We start from the raw sequence: 17,848 nt of genomic DNA on the forward strand, positions 1-17,848 counted from the left end.
AGGAGCATGACGAGGGTAACCCAGAGATCGCCTGTTTTAGGACAAGTATCCAGAAGGAAACAAATAGCATTATGACTGCAGGCCTCATAAACCTCCAAACCATCATGGGAAAAAAATATCAAAGACAAAATCCTTGTGGACCACCCATCTTTCTCTAAGGTTGCCCCCTCTCCCAGAAGAGTACTTTTGGACATCTTTCCCAGCCACCTGTGGGACAGAGAGCCCAGGGAGAAGGTGAAGGTCCACCTTGCAGTTACACTGTATCTGAGCAGGACCCTAGTTGTACTGTCCCAAAGAGAGGTGGCCAGGAATTGCTGGTGGTAGTAACAGTGGCCTCATTAAAGAAGGGGTCTGACCATACTCACTGGTTGGAGAAATAGCTGAGAAGAAATCACTTCTTTGTTTTATCAAGGCCAGTTATTAAACGGGGAAGCTGGTAGTAAGTGCCCAGATTACCAGGATTTGGGGACTCAAAAAGAAAGTAATGTTGTGCATTAGTAGTGGCTGCTGCACAGTGCAGGAAGAGGTGGGAGGAGGCAAGAGGTGACTGTCCAAGCGCCAAGTATCTGCTATTCCTGGTGAAGGCCTACACCACTCTCATAGAAAGTGATAAACAGTATAGAGTGGGGTGGGAGAGTGTGATACATAGTTCTTCCAGGAGGAGTCAGGCCAATTCAATGCCTACCACATTTGAAAGACATTTCAGAAATCCATATGGAGAGCTGGACTTTGAGATGGGGAGTCTTAGACTCTTCACACTGGAGAAGGGACCTTAGGGAACACTTCACTCTCAACTTCCCTCCTTTGAAATTCCTCCCAAGGACTCCCTCCCAAGCTGTGATTGCTGGAGGTAGGTAACGGCCTCTCCCTGGCTTCCTTCCTACAGGCATCATGGTGAAGGAATTCAAGGACCAGCCCTCACTTCTGAATGGCAGTTACACGTTCATCCACCTTCCGTATTATTTCCATGGCTGTGGGCACGTGGTTTACAACAACTCTCTCTACTACCACAAAGGGGGTTCCAACACCATAGTGAGGTGAGTCGCACCACAGCACCTTCTCATGCCTCTCAGGCAGCACCTGCGCTATGGTGCTTTTGTGAGCAATTGGGGGTAGGGACTGTGTTTTCATCATCTTTGTGTCCCTAGGGCTGACACACAGAGGTCAGTCAGGGTTTGTCGATTGAATGAATCACAGGATATGTTAGTGAGCCCCATGACCCAGCCCCTGCCTGGGGTCTGCATTTGTTGTTGGTCTGGATAGCGCGAGGAAGGTCAGAGCCAGGGAGAAGTGGACCTGGAGTGGTGATGGCGGCAGCTTCCCCTTCTTCTGAGGGAGAAGCAGCCTGAACTTGGAGCTCCCCCTGGTGGAATGTGCTGCTGCTCCCTGATGAAGTTTTGTTTTGGAAAATTTTGGGTGTGGGGAATTTCCTGAGATCATTGAAGATCATTGAAGACTGGGGATCATTGAAGACTGAGATCATTGAAGACTGGGGAACGAACCCCAAGTCAGGCATCTCTGCCTTCAGATCCATCTGTCATCCTGATGGAGTCCTCCCAGGCTGCCCTCTGCTCTCCCACGGGGAAGCGAGGAGGGTCACCAGAGTAAACATTGCCCAAGGCAGCTGCTGAGCCTTCCCCACAAGAGTTGCTGAAGTTCTGTATTTAGGGTTCAAGAAGAGGAAATCAAGCTCTGGCCTTTGGAGGCAGAAGAAGATCGTCTTGGGCAAATCAAGAGAGCAATGAACCGAAAGCCAGGACACTTGGTTTCTGGCTCCAACTCGTCTGCCTCCTCTATGGCCTTGGACCAAGAGACAGCACTTCCTGTGTCTCCCTGTCCTCAACTAAAAATAAAAAGATGGACTACAGCCTCTGAGTCCTTCTAGCTCTTCCCCGTCTGAAACAGTAAACCCAGTATTATGAATGCCACAGTCCTACTCATTCAAAACAAGAGACAGTGACCTTGAGGGAGGACTTGGATCCCTTCTCTCTCCCTCATCCTTCCCCTACCCTTAGTGAGGTCCAGCTTTAACAACTTTTGGCGTTTGAGTGCTCAGGTTAGAATGGGGTGAGTTTCCTAGTATAATGTGCAATCTGATCAGACACATTGGACACTGGCGTCAGCTGTGGCAGGAAACATCCCCTCCTTTGCCTCTCAGTTCCCTGTACATGACACCCCCATCATCATCTCTACACGACACCCCCATCATCATCTCTATACCTCCCTGGCCGCCCCATTTGGGCAGTCTTGTGCTAGTAGAAAAAGGCAACTGACCTACCACCTGCTCAGCAGTCCTCGCTCTCAAGACACACTCCTTCATCCGATGCTGCTCACTGAATCTTGTGGTCCCCTGCTGCCATGTTCTATAGGGCTATTGCCACATGGAGGTGGAGTCAGGGGGAGTTCTGCGGTGGATAACCTCCACAGTGAGAACTGGCCTCTTCAAGGAGGTGTATCTTCTAAGGAAGCTAAGTTTGGATGCAGTGGTTAGGAGGCTGTACTGCTCTATGCCAAGCCACTGACTGGGACCTCACAGAGAGGCAGAGCTGAATTCGACCCTGTAATTGCTGGGAGAGATGGGTCTCACCAAGGAATGCAGCTGTGAGGTGGCAGGACTAGACACAGCCAAATGGCAGCACTAAACCCCAGGCATTCAGAGGAAGAACTCCCGTGAACTGAGATGTGCAGGGACCTTCCCAAGTCTCACTCTTCTCTAGTTTCTTCACGGTTTCTTAATAGACTTCAAGTCTGTTATGCTCAAACGCATATCCACAGATGCACACATTTCATGTTTCTTCTGCTGCTCAATGGCACCCTCTGGTGTTTTCTTTTAGCCCTAATGTTCCTGAATTTTCATTCCTGGAGTACCCTTTGAATTATAGTTCACTTTTATGCTACAGCCTAGAGTTGGAATCTGTCAAATCAGCCTCCAGGAGCTAAGGGGCATGACATTCCATGCTATAGTTTAATGTATCCAGCCACTTACTTGACAAGAAAATGGTTTTCACAGTCATGACTTTGCAACAGCCCTTCTCACCTGGTGACTTTCTTTTCAACTTTGCAGACTGTGAAACACTTTTTAAAAAATTTCAGCAGGGAGTAAAGGAATAACCACCACACTTAGAGTTAGAAACCCTAAGTTCAACCTCGGGCTCTGCCTCTTACTTGTATTCTCGGGCCAGTCGCTTCTCATTTTTTGCTTATAAAATGAAAAGATTGGACTAGATCCTCTTTTACAGCCCCCTTGCAGCTCTAAGAATCTTCGAGGGGGCATTTCAGGAGGTCAACAAACATCTGGTCAGTAGTGAAGTGGAGGTCACGTGGCTAGTAAGTGGTCACTCAGATGCAAATTCATTCTGACTATAGGGAGTATTCTCTTTAACACCACACCACTGTCTCCCTGTTGCCTCTGCTAGCACAGCCAGTCATCATCTCTTACATCCTCACTGCTCACAGCATTGCCCAAGGACCGGCAGAGCAGGCATTACCCGGGAGCTTGTAAGAAATGCAAAATCCCAGCCCTCACCCCTGACCCACTAACTCAGTTTAATAGAGGAGCCTAATAAACCACCTTTGTCCACAGAAACAATGATTCATGTGTACTTTTCTTTGTTTGCATATTTCAGATTTGAATTTGGCAAGGAAACATCCCAAACTCTGAAGCTTGAAAATGCCTTGTATTTTGATCGAAAATACCTTTTTGCAAACTCCAAGACTTACTTCAATCTAGCTGTAGATGAAAAGGGCCTTTGGATTATCTATGCGTCAAGTGTGGACGGCTCAAACATTCTTGTAGCACAGCTGGATGAGAGGACATTCTCAGTGGTGCAACACATCAATACCACGTACCCCAAATCCAAAGCCGGCAACGCCTTCATTGCCCGAGGAATCCTCTATGTCACAGACACCAAAGATCTGAGGGTCACATTTGCCTTTGATTTGTTAGGAGGGAAACAGATCAATGCAAACTTTTATTTAAGAACTTCCCAGTCTGTTCTTGCCATGTTAGCATACAACATGAGAGATCAGCATTTATATTCGTGGGAAGATGGCCATTTAATGCTTTATCCTGTGCAGTTTTTGTCAACTACCTTAAATGAGTGATGTGCTGCATTCTGCTCCCTTCAGCAAATTTCAGGTGTTTTCTGGGACCAGTTCTCTGCCAACAGGAAACTTGTTTATTTAACGGCAGCCAGATATTTAGAACATAACCTCATGACATAGGTGTTTATATGGTCATTGAGCCCCCCTTAGTGAAATAGCAACAGATTGGAAGTTGAAATGGCTGAAATGTGGTGATCTCCCCACAACTGGCTCTGCAAGTTACCTCTTTCTCCTTGGGCCTTAGTTTCCCCATTGGTAATCTGAACCATCTGGCTAAGATGATTGGGAAGATCTTCTCTACCTGTAGGAAATTTGGTGATTCTTGGCGGCTTCTCTTCTCACAACTTTTATGTATCTGCTTCTGTTGTTCAGCTTTTTTAGCCACATGCTGACCAAATTTCCCTTTGAGTTGAGAAGTCCAGTGGCTTGAGTAGTGAATCCCTCAGTGCTGACTTAGATCTGGTTCTTTGAAAAGGTGCATTAACTCTTTAATCTAAAGTATCACATTATCCATAATTTATTGCTTTTCTTTGCATCTGCACCTGCCACCACAGAATAACCATTATCCTCAGCTGCTGACTGGGCAGCTCTGAGATTAGCAAAAGCCAGGGACAGCTACATGTTCAGGTTTGGTTTTGTTTTTTTTTCAATAAGCTATTTTTTTTTTCTTTTCTTGTTTTAAATAGAGAGTCTTGCTATGTTTCCCAGGCTGGTCTTGAACTCCTGGGGCTCAAGTGATCCTCCTGCCTTGGCCTCCCGAAATGCTGGCATACAGGCATGTGTGCCTGGCCCAGGTTTCTTTTTCTTTTTTTTTTTTTTTTTTTTTTTGAGACAGAGTCTTGCTCTGTCACCCAGGCTGGAGTGCAGTGGCACAATCTTGGCTCACTGCAAGCTCCGCCTCCCGGGTTCACGCCATTCTCCTGCCTCAGCCTCCCGAGTAGCTGGGACTACAGGCGCCCGCCACCTCGCCCGGCTAATTTTTTGTATTTTTAGTAGAAACGGGGTTTCACCGTGTTCTCCAGGATGGTCTCACCCGCCTCGGCCTCCCAAAGTGCTGGGATTATAGGTATGAGGCACCACGCCGGCCCCAGGTTTCTTAATAAAAGAGAATCACAATCTTCCAGATTCCCCCCAACTTCTTATCATGTTGATTTGTAGCTGTGGATCATGAACAGTGAATCCTCAGATCACGCTGACTTCTTATGCTTCTTCTGTGGATCCACTATCAAAGTACTAAATGCTGTGTAAGTAGACATTAATCTGGCTGGAACCATGGGAAGCACTTTCCAGTGTTCAGAGGAGAGGTGCCATTTGTGGTTATTACGTAGAACTGGGCCAGAGCCAGTCCATTGCCTGTTTTTTAAAATAAGGTTTTACTGAGCACAGCCATGCTCATTTGTTTATGCAGCACAGCCTGTGACTGCTTCTGCTCTGCACCAGCAGAATCGAGTCATTGCAACAAACAGCGTATGGCCCCACAGTGCCTAAAATATTGACTAGCCGCCCCTTTATGGAAAAAGGTTGCTGACTCCTGATAAAGAATATAAAGTGAGCCTGATTCTTGAAAAAATCAGAACCAGAGCCTATTTTGTTTTATTCTAAACTAAGAAGCCACATAGGAGTGACTTGCATTTTGAGTAGAGGGGAAGGGTGATAACGGCGTAAAATGAAGTGGCCCTCCACAAAGGCTGGTTAGGGGACTGTTCTTTAACATAGTTTTAAAGGATGTGATCTGGTCCCCTCGGATGCCAGGAGAGAATCCGGTTGAACTTGCTCCTAAATGCTCTTAAATATGCATATTTTCTGCCAACTCACTTCTTTAAACATCTTTCAGTCCAGCGCTGCGGCCCCCGGAAAGGCCACTGCGAATAGAGACGAAGCTGGAAAAGTTCCTGGGGCTCTGCAGCCAGGAAGGGGAACCAGGACAAATCTTATGTAAAGATTTTCCAGCAAGTTGCCCCAATTTGTGTGTGTTCTGAAACTTTTTCTCTGGGACCAAATTCATTCTCAGTGGCCCTGAGTTCAATACATTATTAACAGCAGCATTTTAAAACTTAGGGGATGAGCTAGGCATGGTGGTACATAACTGTAATCCCAGCTACTTGGGAGGCAGGGATGGGAGGATCACTTGAGGCCAGGAGCTCAGGACCAGCCTAGAAAGACCCCATCTCTAAAAAATAAAATATAAGTAAATAAAACTTAGGGGATGTACAGATTTAAATATTCAAATCTCCCAGCTCCCCTGAAAGTCCCCAGGCAGCTGTTAGTGACTTGTTTGTTGTGTCGTCAACATGATGGGTATTTGAAACTTCTCCCCCTACTTTTTCATTAGATTGGTTATGCCATGTTACCTTAGCTTGCAAAAATACTCTTTTCAGATTCACGTTCTATAACAAACAGTCTCATGTTCAAGATCGATATGTCTAATGAGTGCTGGTGTCCTTTTAAAGTATTTAAATATATATGTTGCCGTTGCTGAACACAGGAGACCGGGATAGGGATATAGTTTCATAGTAATAGTATATACAATACTAATTGTATATACGGTAGCAACTGAAAGAGGTTAATTAGCACATATTCCTTTTAGAAAAATGGTTTGGAAACCTCAGTCTTGATATCTGAGCTATCTTGGCTTCCTTACTTGTGAGTAAGGGATCATGCTCACCGCTGGAGAAGCTTACACTGGGACTTTTTTTCTTTTTTCTTTTCTTTTTTTTTTTTGTTACAACAGAATAATGCTAATGTAAGGAACTGAGTTTGATCAGTGTTTAATGGCAGTGGGTAATCTTATCTGATTGTCTTTAAAAGTGAAAAGGATTAAGATTTTATTCTTTCTTGTAAACATTACTTGATTTTTTAAAAAAGTTTTGGGCTCACTGCTAAAATAGATTATGCAACCTAAGGTTTTTAAGTCAAGATACTGTTTTAGGAGTTTGCCCTCTTACTTATAACCAAAGTTCCTCTAAAGCACTTTCCAAATATCTGCACTTCTGATGTCAGAATCAAACCAGATAATTCTCTAATTCTTCTTTCATCTAAAGTAGATAGCTTCCCACTGGAGAGTAAACAACACCATCCCTCCCAACCTCAAAGCTAGGCCACACTCTATTTCAAAGCATTTTCTTTCAACTGATAAGGTGGCTTCCTGAAGCCAAACAGGTGGTTCTGGTCTCAAAGTATCATTAGGCACAGGTGCTATCACAGAAAAAGTTCTGGGGTGGAAGTTTTAAGATGAGGAGTTCTGATCTTAGGCGTCTTAACAGTCACAAGGCAAAAAGTCAAATGAAACAGTACAATTCTTAATGAGTCAGGTGTCATCTTCCCGTCACACGGAGGACGTTTTGGCTACGATCATCTGATGGCAAGTGAAGGAGAAGTGAGTGATAGGGCTTTTCATTTTCATCCAGATGCCGTGGCCTTGTGTTTCACAGCATTAAGAGCCGTAACTTCCGACCTGCACAGATTCTGAACAACAAATGAATAATGATGAATGTCTTTTTGGTTGTAATTTAACAAGTCAAATAAAATAATCATTGCTGAGCACAATCACATGTTCAAACAAGTGTGTTGTTATTTTTACCTCTTGTTAATCTATATGTAACATTTAAAAGAAAAAATCCAAAACAATATTGTGGTAGAATATCAGTTGCTCCTCTGCAGAAACTCTCAATTTGCTAGCTCCTTCTGAATACAGTACTGGAAAATTGTTGATATGGACTGTCTTTTCTCTGTAAGAAAACACGAGCAATGGAAATATCATACTAGAACTGGGTTATACGTAAACATAAATGCAATGAAGATTTGCCAATTCATCAGCATGGGCAAGGCAACTGAGGACATATTTGATGCTAAAAATTAAAAGAACAAAAATTTAAAACTGGATTTGTGTGAATTTGGGCAAGTCTCTTAATCCCTCAGAGCCTCTTTCATCTGTAAAACATGTCTAAAAAAAAGTAACAGTATTTACTTCCCTTGGTTTTTCTATGTGAAATGCTCTGATAATTATACAGTTCTTGACAAATTATAATAGTTACTTTTATTGTTCCTCCCTGCAGGGAACCAGAGTGACCCTGTTGTTCTCATGGCCTTATCTAGGGCTGCAGAAATGGTTAGGGACACCATGTGAATAGTTTCCATGGGCTGAGACCAAAGCCCTGTTACATCAGGTAACACTGTCACAACACCAAAAGGTGGTCCCTCAGTTATACAACAGATTTACATAAAACTCCCCAAATAATGAAAAAATGGTTCAAGTACCTGTTACCTTGACCTATGGAGCTTCTTTATAACCTTCCCTAGAAGTGCTTGTTACTGGACTTTTGTAATTGAAATATTACAAAGTGAAAAAAGTCCAAGGAGAAAATAATAGTCTCACCCCTTTAAGTGGACCATTCTGACCGTGCATGTGATTTTAAGATATCTAATCTTCTATCTATTCACTGTAAAGATTTTAAATAAGGGTGAAATTGGTCTTTCAGTTCCATTACTGTTTCCTGCAAACACTCTGGTATGATCGAGCTCAACAATTGAGTTAAGCTTTAATAAAGAAGTGGTTTAAACTACTTCTAAACTCAGATTTTTGTGTCTGGCAACATGACATTGTCAATGTCCCAAGCTGCTTGCCAAGAGGCCACATCCACAATTGCAGGATGAAAAAAGGTCAACACTGGATGGGAACCCTACAAAGCACTCGATCCCACTCTCATTTTAAAGTCTAGGAAAGTGAGACCAGAGGAGATGTATGACTAACTCACCCCACGTGCAGCTTAAGTGCCAGAGTCAAAAGGAAGCGCTGTTCCTGACTTTATGTTTTCCAGCTCATCCCACCGCTTCCAAAGATAGGATCTGGTTCTTATAACTGGAAAGTGGAAAAGTTAACTTTGAATGCTTTCTAGGGCACTCCTTTTTAAAAAACTATGTCTAGAGAAATATGCCAAACCCAGCCTCGTCTTGCAGAGAAGGTCCATCACTCGGTAATGGCCAGCCTCACCTTCTGGAGCAGATACACACGCCCAAGTCCAACACTACTTGTTGCTCTCAGGATTCCCACCACTGGACAGCCCTTCCTTGCCCAGTGCTTTAGAAACATCAAAGTAGCTGCCACTTAGTGCTCATCATCTCTATACCGTGGTGTCTTCTGGGCAATCAGCACACATGATTTCACTCAATCATGCCCGAGTGGAAAAGTCCTTAGATATCATCCCTTCTCTCTACATGATGTTTAAATCCTCATTACAAATGCAGTGAACACTGTGATGCACTCACAACTTGGATTCTACTTCAGAAAAGACAGTTTGCTTTTGGTGCTGGAAATGCCGTCAGCATATAGCTTTCAGCTGTCAGCACCTACAGAAATGGTCAGTGCTGCAGAGAACCACTTAGCCCAAGGATACGCCTCATCATCCAATGACTGATCAGTGTGAGAATTTAAGGCCTAGACACCTCAGCCCACCTTGGAATTACTCTAAAGAGCAATTCTAGAGCCAGAGCACCCCATGGTTCAGACAAGTCTGTCCCTGGGCCTGTACTGCAGATTGACTTTCTCTGTCCTTCCTGCTTCTGGCACCTCCTTTCCACAGGTGTTGATCCTAAGGGCTCTTCTTAATGACATCATGCTGGCTAAACTCCATCTCAGAGTTTGCTTCCCAGGGAACCCAACCTGTTGTCGAATTGCCACATAAAATACAGGATGCTCAGCTACATTTTAATTTCAAATTGACAGAAAAATTATAGTAAAAATATATCCTAGATATTGCATGAAATATACTTTAAAAAGTATTTGTTTATTTAAAATTCAAATTTAACTGGGAGCCTTGTATTTATATTTACTGAATCTGGCAAGCCTGACCAGGTATGGCCGCAGACAGAAGCCACTGATGTGGGGCTTTGGTGCTGGATCACTCACCACCCTTCCTGGATTACTCACCACTCTTCCTTCAGTGAGGACCCCAGGTTGGTAATAGATAAAGCACAAATAGCAAATGGGACAAGGAACTCGTCGAATTGCTCAAACTTGCATTGGTGATCCACTGGCATGTATAGCGGTAGAAAGGAAGGCATTAGCTGATGTGATGTGTCAGATGTTTGAGATTATGGGAGAAATAGGGACTGAAGGGATAATAAAATCAGGTGGCTACTGCTAAGCTTGATTGACCCACTGGAAACAGATAAAAAGCTGAGCGTGACTAATCACCAATAGAAAGCTGAGTGAGAAAGCCAAAGGCCTCCTAACCCGCTCCTTACACCTCCAGCTTACAAAAAGGCTCTTGTCTCCTGCAGAAGGGGAGAAAAAGCTCGGGATCACACCCTGGACTTAAAGATCAGAGTTACCAACCTCCAAAGAAGGTTAAACTCCCAACAAAAGAAGACCTGCTATGCCAAGGTTAGAACGTGAGCAGGGACAGGTTGGGGCTCTGACATATGGGATAAAATGTCTGTGTTGGCCACTTCCAAGTTGCCGTTTGTGTAGACTTCGTGGGCATTTGGAAATAAAGGGGAAATTCAAAGATGGGTTAAATCAAGTTTGTTGGCAAACTTTTTCTGTAGAAGACCTGATAACAAATATTTTAAGCTTTGTGGGCCACATGGTCACTGTTGGAACTGCTCACCTCTGCCATTGTAATTGAAAACTATAATATGTAAATCAATACGCATGGCTCTATTCTATTAAAACTTTATGGACACTGAAATTTGAATTTTATATAATTTTTACATCTCACAAAATGTTTTTCATTTGACCTTTTCTTTTCTCAAACTTTCGACAAGCATCTTTGACTTTTAAAAACGATTTACACATATAAAAACCGTTTTTAGTTTGCAGACCATACAAAAACAGGTAGTGGGCCAGAGCTAACCTGAAGGTCATAGTTTGCCAACCCCTGGGATAATCATGCTGCTTCAAATTGTACTTTCCATTAAGAACATTTTTTTGGCCACTGCTAGAAGATGGGAGCCACTGTGCCAACTTAAAGATAGCTGCACACATAGGGTACAATAGTTTTTATTTTGCTTTCTCCAAAGAAGCTAAACAAGAAATACTATGGTGGTGGCAACATCAATGTTGTTGACGTTTTTGAGTGCTGACCATGTGCCAGGCACTATACTAAATGCTTCACGTGTGTTAACTCGTGCAATTATCATGGGAAGCCTATAAGGGATAGTCATTTTTAAATTAATTTTCCAGATTGAAAAATTAAGAAGCTTCACCCACTGTCGCTCAGTTTGTAAGTGGTGAAGTTGGGATTCAAATTCAGGCGGTCTGACACCAGAGCTCATGCTTTTAGCAACTACTCTTTCTCGCCTCTAAGTATACCTAGGATTCCTCCATTGGCTCCCTCTGACCTTTCTACTGTAGTGATAAGGGCTAAAGACATTCACATAGGAAGAGACTCAGCAAGTCCTTTTCTATTTTTGTCTTTTGGTCTCTCTTGTCCTTAGGAGTCTGACAAGGTCATGTGAGGTTGGCAAGCTGATCCCCTTGGTAAAAGTTGGCTCTATATTTCTATTTTCACTCTTGCCATCACTGTCTCTCCATCCCCCAACTTGTGCTCTAGCATATACTTTGGCTAATACAAACATGTGCACTCCAGCTGTCTTTTGGTTCATGTTAGCATAGTATAACTTTTTCCTCCCTACTATTAATCTATGGGTGTCATAGTAAAGTGGGTTTTTTTTGTAGGCAGCATATAGTTAAGCTTTGTGGGTTTTTTTCTTTTTTTACCTAACAACTTCGCCTTTTGAGATATTTAGACCAGGGATTAGTAAACTACAGCCTGGTGGGCTGCCTGTTTTTGTAACTAATGTTTTATCAAAATGCAGCCACATCTATTTATGTATTCTCCATAGCTGCTTTTATGCTTATAACAATAAAGTTATATAGTTGCAACAGAAACTTTATGGTCTATGAGCTTAAAATATTTATGATTGGCCCCTTTAAGAAAAGGTTTGAAGACTCTTGGTCTGGACAATTTACATGTTTTTTCTTCCCAACTCCTTAGTTTAGACCATTTACATTTCATGCAACAGATACGCATTTATCGATATGGTTGGTTTAAATCTACCACCTTGTTATTGTTTATCTGTTCTTTGTTCCCTATTTTTTCTTTTTCTGATGACTTTTGAATTGACTGAATGTGTTCTAAAATTTCACTTTATTTCCTTTCTTGGCTTTTTCATTATAATTTGTGTAATTGTTATTTCTGTGTTATTTTACTTTAGGGTTTATAATGTGTATATTTTTTCAGAGCCTTTTTAAAAACTAGTTTTTCGGAAGGAGGCGGAGTAAGATGGTGAAAGAAGCCTCCAGCAATCATCGTCCCCACAGGAACGCCAAATCTAACTACTATCTACACAGAAAAGCACCTTAAGAAGCCAAAAAATCAGGTGAGCCATCACAGTACCTGGTTTTATCACCGAAAGAGGCACTGGAGCGGGTCAGAAAGACTGTCTTGCATTGCCAATGCCACAGTGGCCCCATGACGGAGAGAATCTGTCCTTGGGGGCGAGAGAGGACAGTAATTGTGGGACTTTGCATTTGGACTCAGTGCTGCCCTGTCACAGTGGAAAGCAACACCAGGCAGAAATCATTGACCCCACAGAAAGAATATTTAGATGAGCCCAAGCCAGAGGGGAGTCATCCCTTCCAGTGGCCAGAATTGAGTTCCGCAAGCCTCGCCGCTGCAGGCTAAGGTGACTTGGGTTCCAACTAACCTTGAGAAGCAGTCTAGGCCACAAGGACTAAAACTCATAGGTGAGTTCTAATGCTGTGCTGTGCTGCACTTCGAGCCCGTGAACTTGGGGGGCACACAATCTGGTGAGAAGCCAGCCGGGTCAGCCAAGGGGGTGTGTGCACCTGCTCTCCCCCAGGCTCAGGCCACACAGCTCGCAGCACAGAAAGAGACTTTCCTTCTACTCGAGGTGAGGAGAGAGACGAGTAGAGAGGACTTTATCTCACAACTCAGAAACCAGTTCAGCCACAGTAGACTAGGGCAATGGGCAGTGTCCTAAGCCACTCATTCTAGAGCCTAGTTCCCAGACAATATTTCTGGACATACTCTGGGTCAGAAAGGAACCCACTGTCTTAAAGGGAAGGACCCAGTCTTGGCAGGATTCATCACTTGCTGAGTAAAGGGGCCTTTGGGCCCTGAATAATCAGGGGTCACCAGGTAGTACATGTCGGGGGCCTTGGTTGAACCTCTGAGACTTACTGGCTTCAGTCGAGACCCAGCACATTCCCAGCTGTGGTGGCTGTGGGGAAAAACTCCTTGTTTAAAAAAAATGCAGAGGGAAGAGCAAAGAGGACTTTGTCTTGCAGCTTAGGTAACAGGTTGGTCACAGTGGGGTAGAGCACCAAGTGGGGGTTTGGGGTCCCTGATTCCAGGCCTTCACTCATAGATGGTATTTCTGGACCTGTCCTAGGCCAGAGGGGAGCCCACTGCTCTGAAGGGTGAGTCTCGGGTCTGGCAGCATTTACCACAAGCTGACTGAAGAGCCCTTGGGCCTTGAGTGGACGTTGGCAGTAGCCTGGCAGTACTCCCCATTGGCCTGTGGCAGTGTTGGCCATGGGAAGAGACTCTTCTTGTGGAAAAGGGAGAGAAGAGTGAGAAGTCTTGTCCTTCAGCTTGAGTGCCAGCTCAGCCACGGTAGAATAGAGCACCAGGTGGATTCCTAAGGTATCTGACTCCAGGCCCTGGATGCCAGACAGCACCTCTGGACCCATCCAGGGATAGAGAGAACTTGCTGCCCTAAAGGGAAGAACACAAGCCTGGCTGGTGTTGCCACCTGCTGATTGTAGAGCTTTGAGCAAGCATAAGTGGTAGCCACATAGTCATTACAGTGGGCCTTGGATGAAACTCAGTGCTGTGCTGGCTTCAGGGCTCACCCAGTGTAGTCCCAGTGGTGGTGGCCAATAAGGGTGCTTATGTCACCCACTCTCCCAGCTCCAGGCAGCACAGCATAGACAGAGTGACTCCATTTGTTTGGGAGAAAGTAAAGGAAGAGAACAAGATTCTCTGCCTGCTAATAGAGAATTCTTCTGGATCTCATCCAAGCCCACCAAGGTAGTACCTCTGAGTCTGCACAAGCCACAGTATTCTCCGGCATGGAGTGCCTCCTAATGCAGATACAGCTGCAGTGAGCAAATACATAAATCACAACACCCAAGTCCCTTTGAATACCTGGAAAGCCTCTCCAAGAAGGACAGGTACGAACAAGCAACAAACATAATAAATACCTGTATTAGTCTGTTCTCCCACTGCTAATAAAGACATATCCAAGACTGGGTAATTTATAAAGGAAAGAAGTTTCTTGGACTCACAGTTCCACATGGCTGCGGAGGCCTCACAATCATGGCAGAAGACAAAAGAGATGCAAAGGCACATATTACATGGCAGCAGGCAAAAGAGGTGTGCAGGGGAACTCCCCCTTTAAAACCATCAGATCTCATGAGACTTATTCACTGTCATGAGAACAGCATGGGAAAGACCCGCCCCCCTCCCCGTGATTCAATTACCTCCTATTGGGTCCTCCCATGACATGTGGGAATCATGGGAACTATAATTCAAGATGAGATTTGGGTAAGGACACAGCCAAACCATATCATTACACCCCCCGGCCCCTCCCAAATCTCATGTCCTTACATTTCAAAACCAACATGCCTTCCCAACAGTCCACCAAAGTCTTAATTCAGCAATAACTCAAAAGTCCACAGTCCAAAGTCTCATCTGAGACAAGGCAAGTCCCTTCTGCCTATGAGCCTATAAAATCGAAAGCAAGTTAGTTACTTCCTAGTTACAATGAGGGTACAGGGATTGGGTAAATACACCCATTCCAAAGGGGAGAAATTGGCCAAAGTGAAGTGCCTACAGACCCCATGCAAGTCTAAAATCCAGCAGGGGAGTCAAATATTAAAGCTCCAAAATGGTCTCCTTTGAATCCATGTCTCACCTCCAGGTCACACTGATGTAAGAGGTGGGCTCCCATGGCCTAAGGCAGCTGCAGCTCTGTGGCTTTTGTGAACCCCCAAAATTTGAGACAGGTCTCCATTATTTTAGAAATTTTATTTTGTCAAAGTCGAGGACACACACCCATGACAGTTTCAGGAGCTCCGGATGATATATGCCCAAGGTGGTCAGAGCACAGCTTGGTTTTACGCATTTTAGGAAGATATGAGACACAACATATGTAAGATAAACATTGGTTTGGTCCAGAAAGGCAGGACAACTTGAAGCAAAAGTGGGACCACTCAAAGCAAGGAGGGGACTTCCAGGTCACAGGTAGAAGAGAGACAAAAAGCTGCATTCTTTTGAGTTTCTGATTAGCCCCTCCAAAGGAGGCAAACATATAATGCATTTGTCTCAGTGAGCAGCGGGGTGACTGAATAGAATGGAAGTCAGGTTTGCCCTAAGCAGTTCCAGCTTGACTTTTTCCTTTAGCTTATTGTATTTGGGGGCCCAATATATTTTCTATTCACATTTTCTCCCCTTTTTAAAATATTTTGGAGAAAGTATTTTAGAATAAAATGAATCTGTCTCTGGTCTAAGATTTTATCTGATCTTTCATGGCTAGGATGGTGTATTCCCTAGATGGGTAAGTCCCGAGTTATTAGGAAAGCTCATTTTCAGCAGGTTGTGAAGTCTCATGTCCTGTTGTAGCAGGAAGAGCTGCAGACAAAACGCCTCAGACACCAAGTTAAAGAAGGAAGGGGTTTATTCGGCCAGGAGCATCGACAAGACTGCTGTCTCAAGAGCCGAGCTCCCCGTGTGAGTAATTCTTGTCCCTTTAAAGGGTTCATAACTCTAAGGGGTCCAGGTGAGAGGGTCATGATCAATTGAGCAAGCAGGGGGTACATGACTGGAGGCTGCATGCACCGGTAATCAGAACGGAACAGAACAGGACAGGAATTTTCACAGTGCTTTTCCATACAGTGTCTGGAATCTATAGATAACATAACCGGTTAGGTCAGGGGTCGATCTTTAACTACCAGGCCCAAGGCACGGCACCAGGCTGTCTGCCTGTAGATTTCGTTTCTGCCTTTTAGTTTTTACTTCTTCTTTCTTTGGAGGCAGAAATTGGGCATAAGACAATATGAGGGGTGGTCTCTTCCCTTATTCCCCCACTTTGAGACTCTCACTCATTTTATTAGCGGGAATTCTCACCTTCATCCTCACTACCTATGTCTTCCTGCATGGCAGATTGATAGTGATTCATGTAGTACACTTGTGCTGAAGCATCCTGGTGAACTAGAGTAGTGATGAAACCTTTTACCATTTGAATGAGTACAGGTAGTAAACAAGGGATCAGTAAGCAGGTTCCTATTACTACTATAATTTTTATTATAAGAGTTTTAAATCCTCTTAGCACTGGGAACCATTTTCAAACATGGCCTCAGGGTCAAATCCATGCCACACTTGTATAGGCACATGTGCCAGTTTTGTCATGTCTTTATATCTTCAGCTACTTGCCCCTGGTCATCTATGAGCAGGTAGCACATAGTAAAGTTAAATTTTCCACAGACTTCTCCTCCAGTTGCTAGCAAGTAGTTGAGTGTTAATCTATTCTGATAAATAGCATTTCTCATCTGAGTTTCTTCCCGGGCCAAAACAGTCAAGGCTTTACTGGTTTTATTAGTGATGATCTCCAAGACAGCTTTCAACCATATGATTTGGTTGAGCATGTAAATGGGGGTCCAGTATCCCCATGAGCCATCTTGTACCTAGGTGGCAGGCCCATAGTATTGTATAACTTTTTCAGGAGGTCGTTTATCATCTCTTTAATTATCTATGGCTATTTTTTGCCATGGAAGCATAGACAGGGAAGCCCAGGAGTTTGCCAGTGTTTATGGGCAGTAGGAAGAAAGATGGTTTAATAGTGTCAATAACACAACTACCTGTCCACTGGTCAGGCAGCTTAGCATAGGCTCTATGTCCCCATATCCAGTGTAGCCCAGTGGGGGGCGTCTGGTCCTGGTGGGATTCTGGGTGGACCTAAATGGTCTGCAACTTTGGAAATTTACTGAATGGATTTTTCTTTGTGTGGTTTGAACTCCACCATGTAACTGTTTTTGTGTTACCATTATACAGTTTTTGTCCCAGGCAACTAAGTCATCCTACAGGATAAGTGAATTCTTTCCCTTCTCTAGCTATGCAATATTGTCTAATGATTGAGACTTTTAGAACCGGAAATGATCAGGGTGATTCTTTTGGGCCAGGAATTCATCAGAAACTGAGTATGTAGGCACTAATACTTGGACTTCCTATGGCCATTGATTTCCCATTACAGTTCCTCCACAAACTTAACATGAAGTGACATTTAGAGACTGGGCTACATGCTCAGCTAATTGCAAAAACAAATTTCTGGTTTTTCCTGGAGTCTCTGGTACTGGCACATTTAGTTCATCATAGAAAGTCTGAAATACCAGTTCTGGAGAGAGTTTACAAACCTCCACTTTTAGTAAGGTATTTACTCTAGGATTTAGTCCTTTTCCATCGATGCCCAGAGATACGTGTTCTCTTTTTTCCCACCTTGGGTTTAAGGGATTTGTAATTACTAATTTCAAGAGGTTGCAGTTTCCACTTGTACAGGAGGGGCTGCTTTCTCCTTTTTGGAGCTAAACAGGGTCTTTTTCATCCTTTTTCTAAGTAGTCCAGATGACACAAGACCAGTAATTATACACATTTGCACATGAGCCCAATTCATGGCAGATATACTTATTTCCTGCCATGTAACTTTTTTTTTCTAATTTAAA

General features: G+C 43.8%; 1 protein-coding gene across 1 annotated transcript in view; it reads left to right on the forward strand.

The window, feature by feature from the left end:
* GLDN (gliomedin) overlaps window positions 1-7,653 on the forward strand; it is a 73,372-nt gene extending 65,719 nt beyond the window's left edge. Inside the window, exons 9-10 of the mRNA XM_008016609.3 lie at window positions 887-1,037; window positions 3,627-7,653. Coding sequence (XP_008014800.1) covers window positions 887-1,037; window positions 3,627-4,104 — 629 coding nt within the window. The 3' untranslated portion in view covers window positions 4,105-7,653. The remainder of the gene's footprint in view (window positions 1-886; window positions 1,038-3,626) is intronic.
* Window positions 7,654-17,848: the final 10,195 nt, after the last annotated feature.

This window comes from Chlorocebus sabaeus, chromosome 26 (genome assembly GCF_047675955.1).
Source record: "Chlorocebus sabaeus isolate Y175 chromosome 26, mChlSab1.0.hap1, whole genome shotgun sequence".
NCBI lineage: Eukaryota > Metazoa > Chordata > Mammalia > Primates > Cercopithecidae > Chlorocebus > Chlorocebus sabaeus.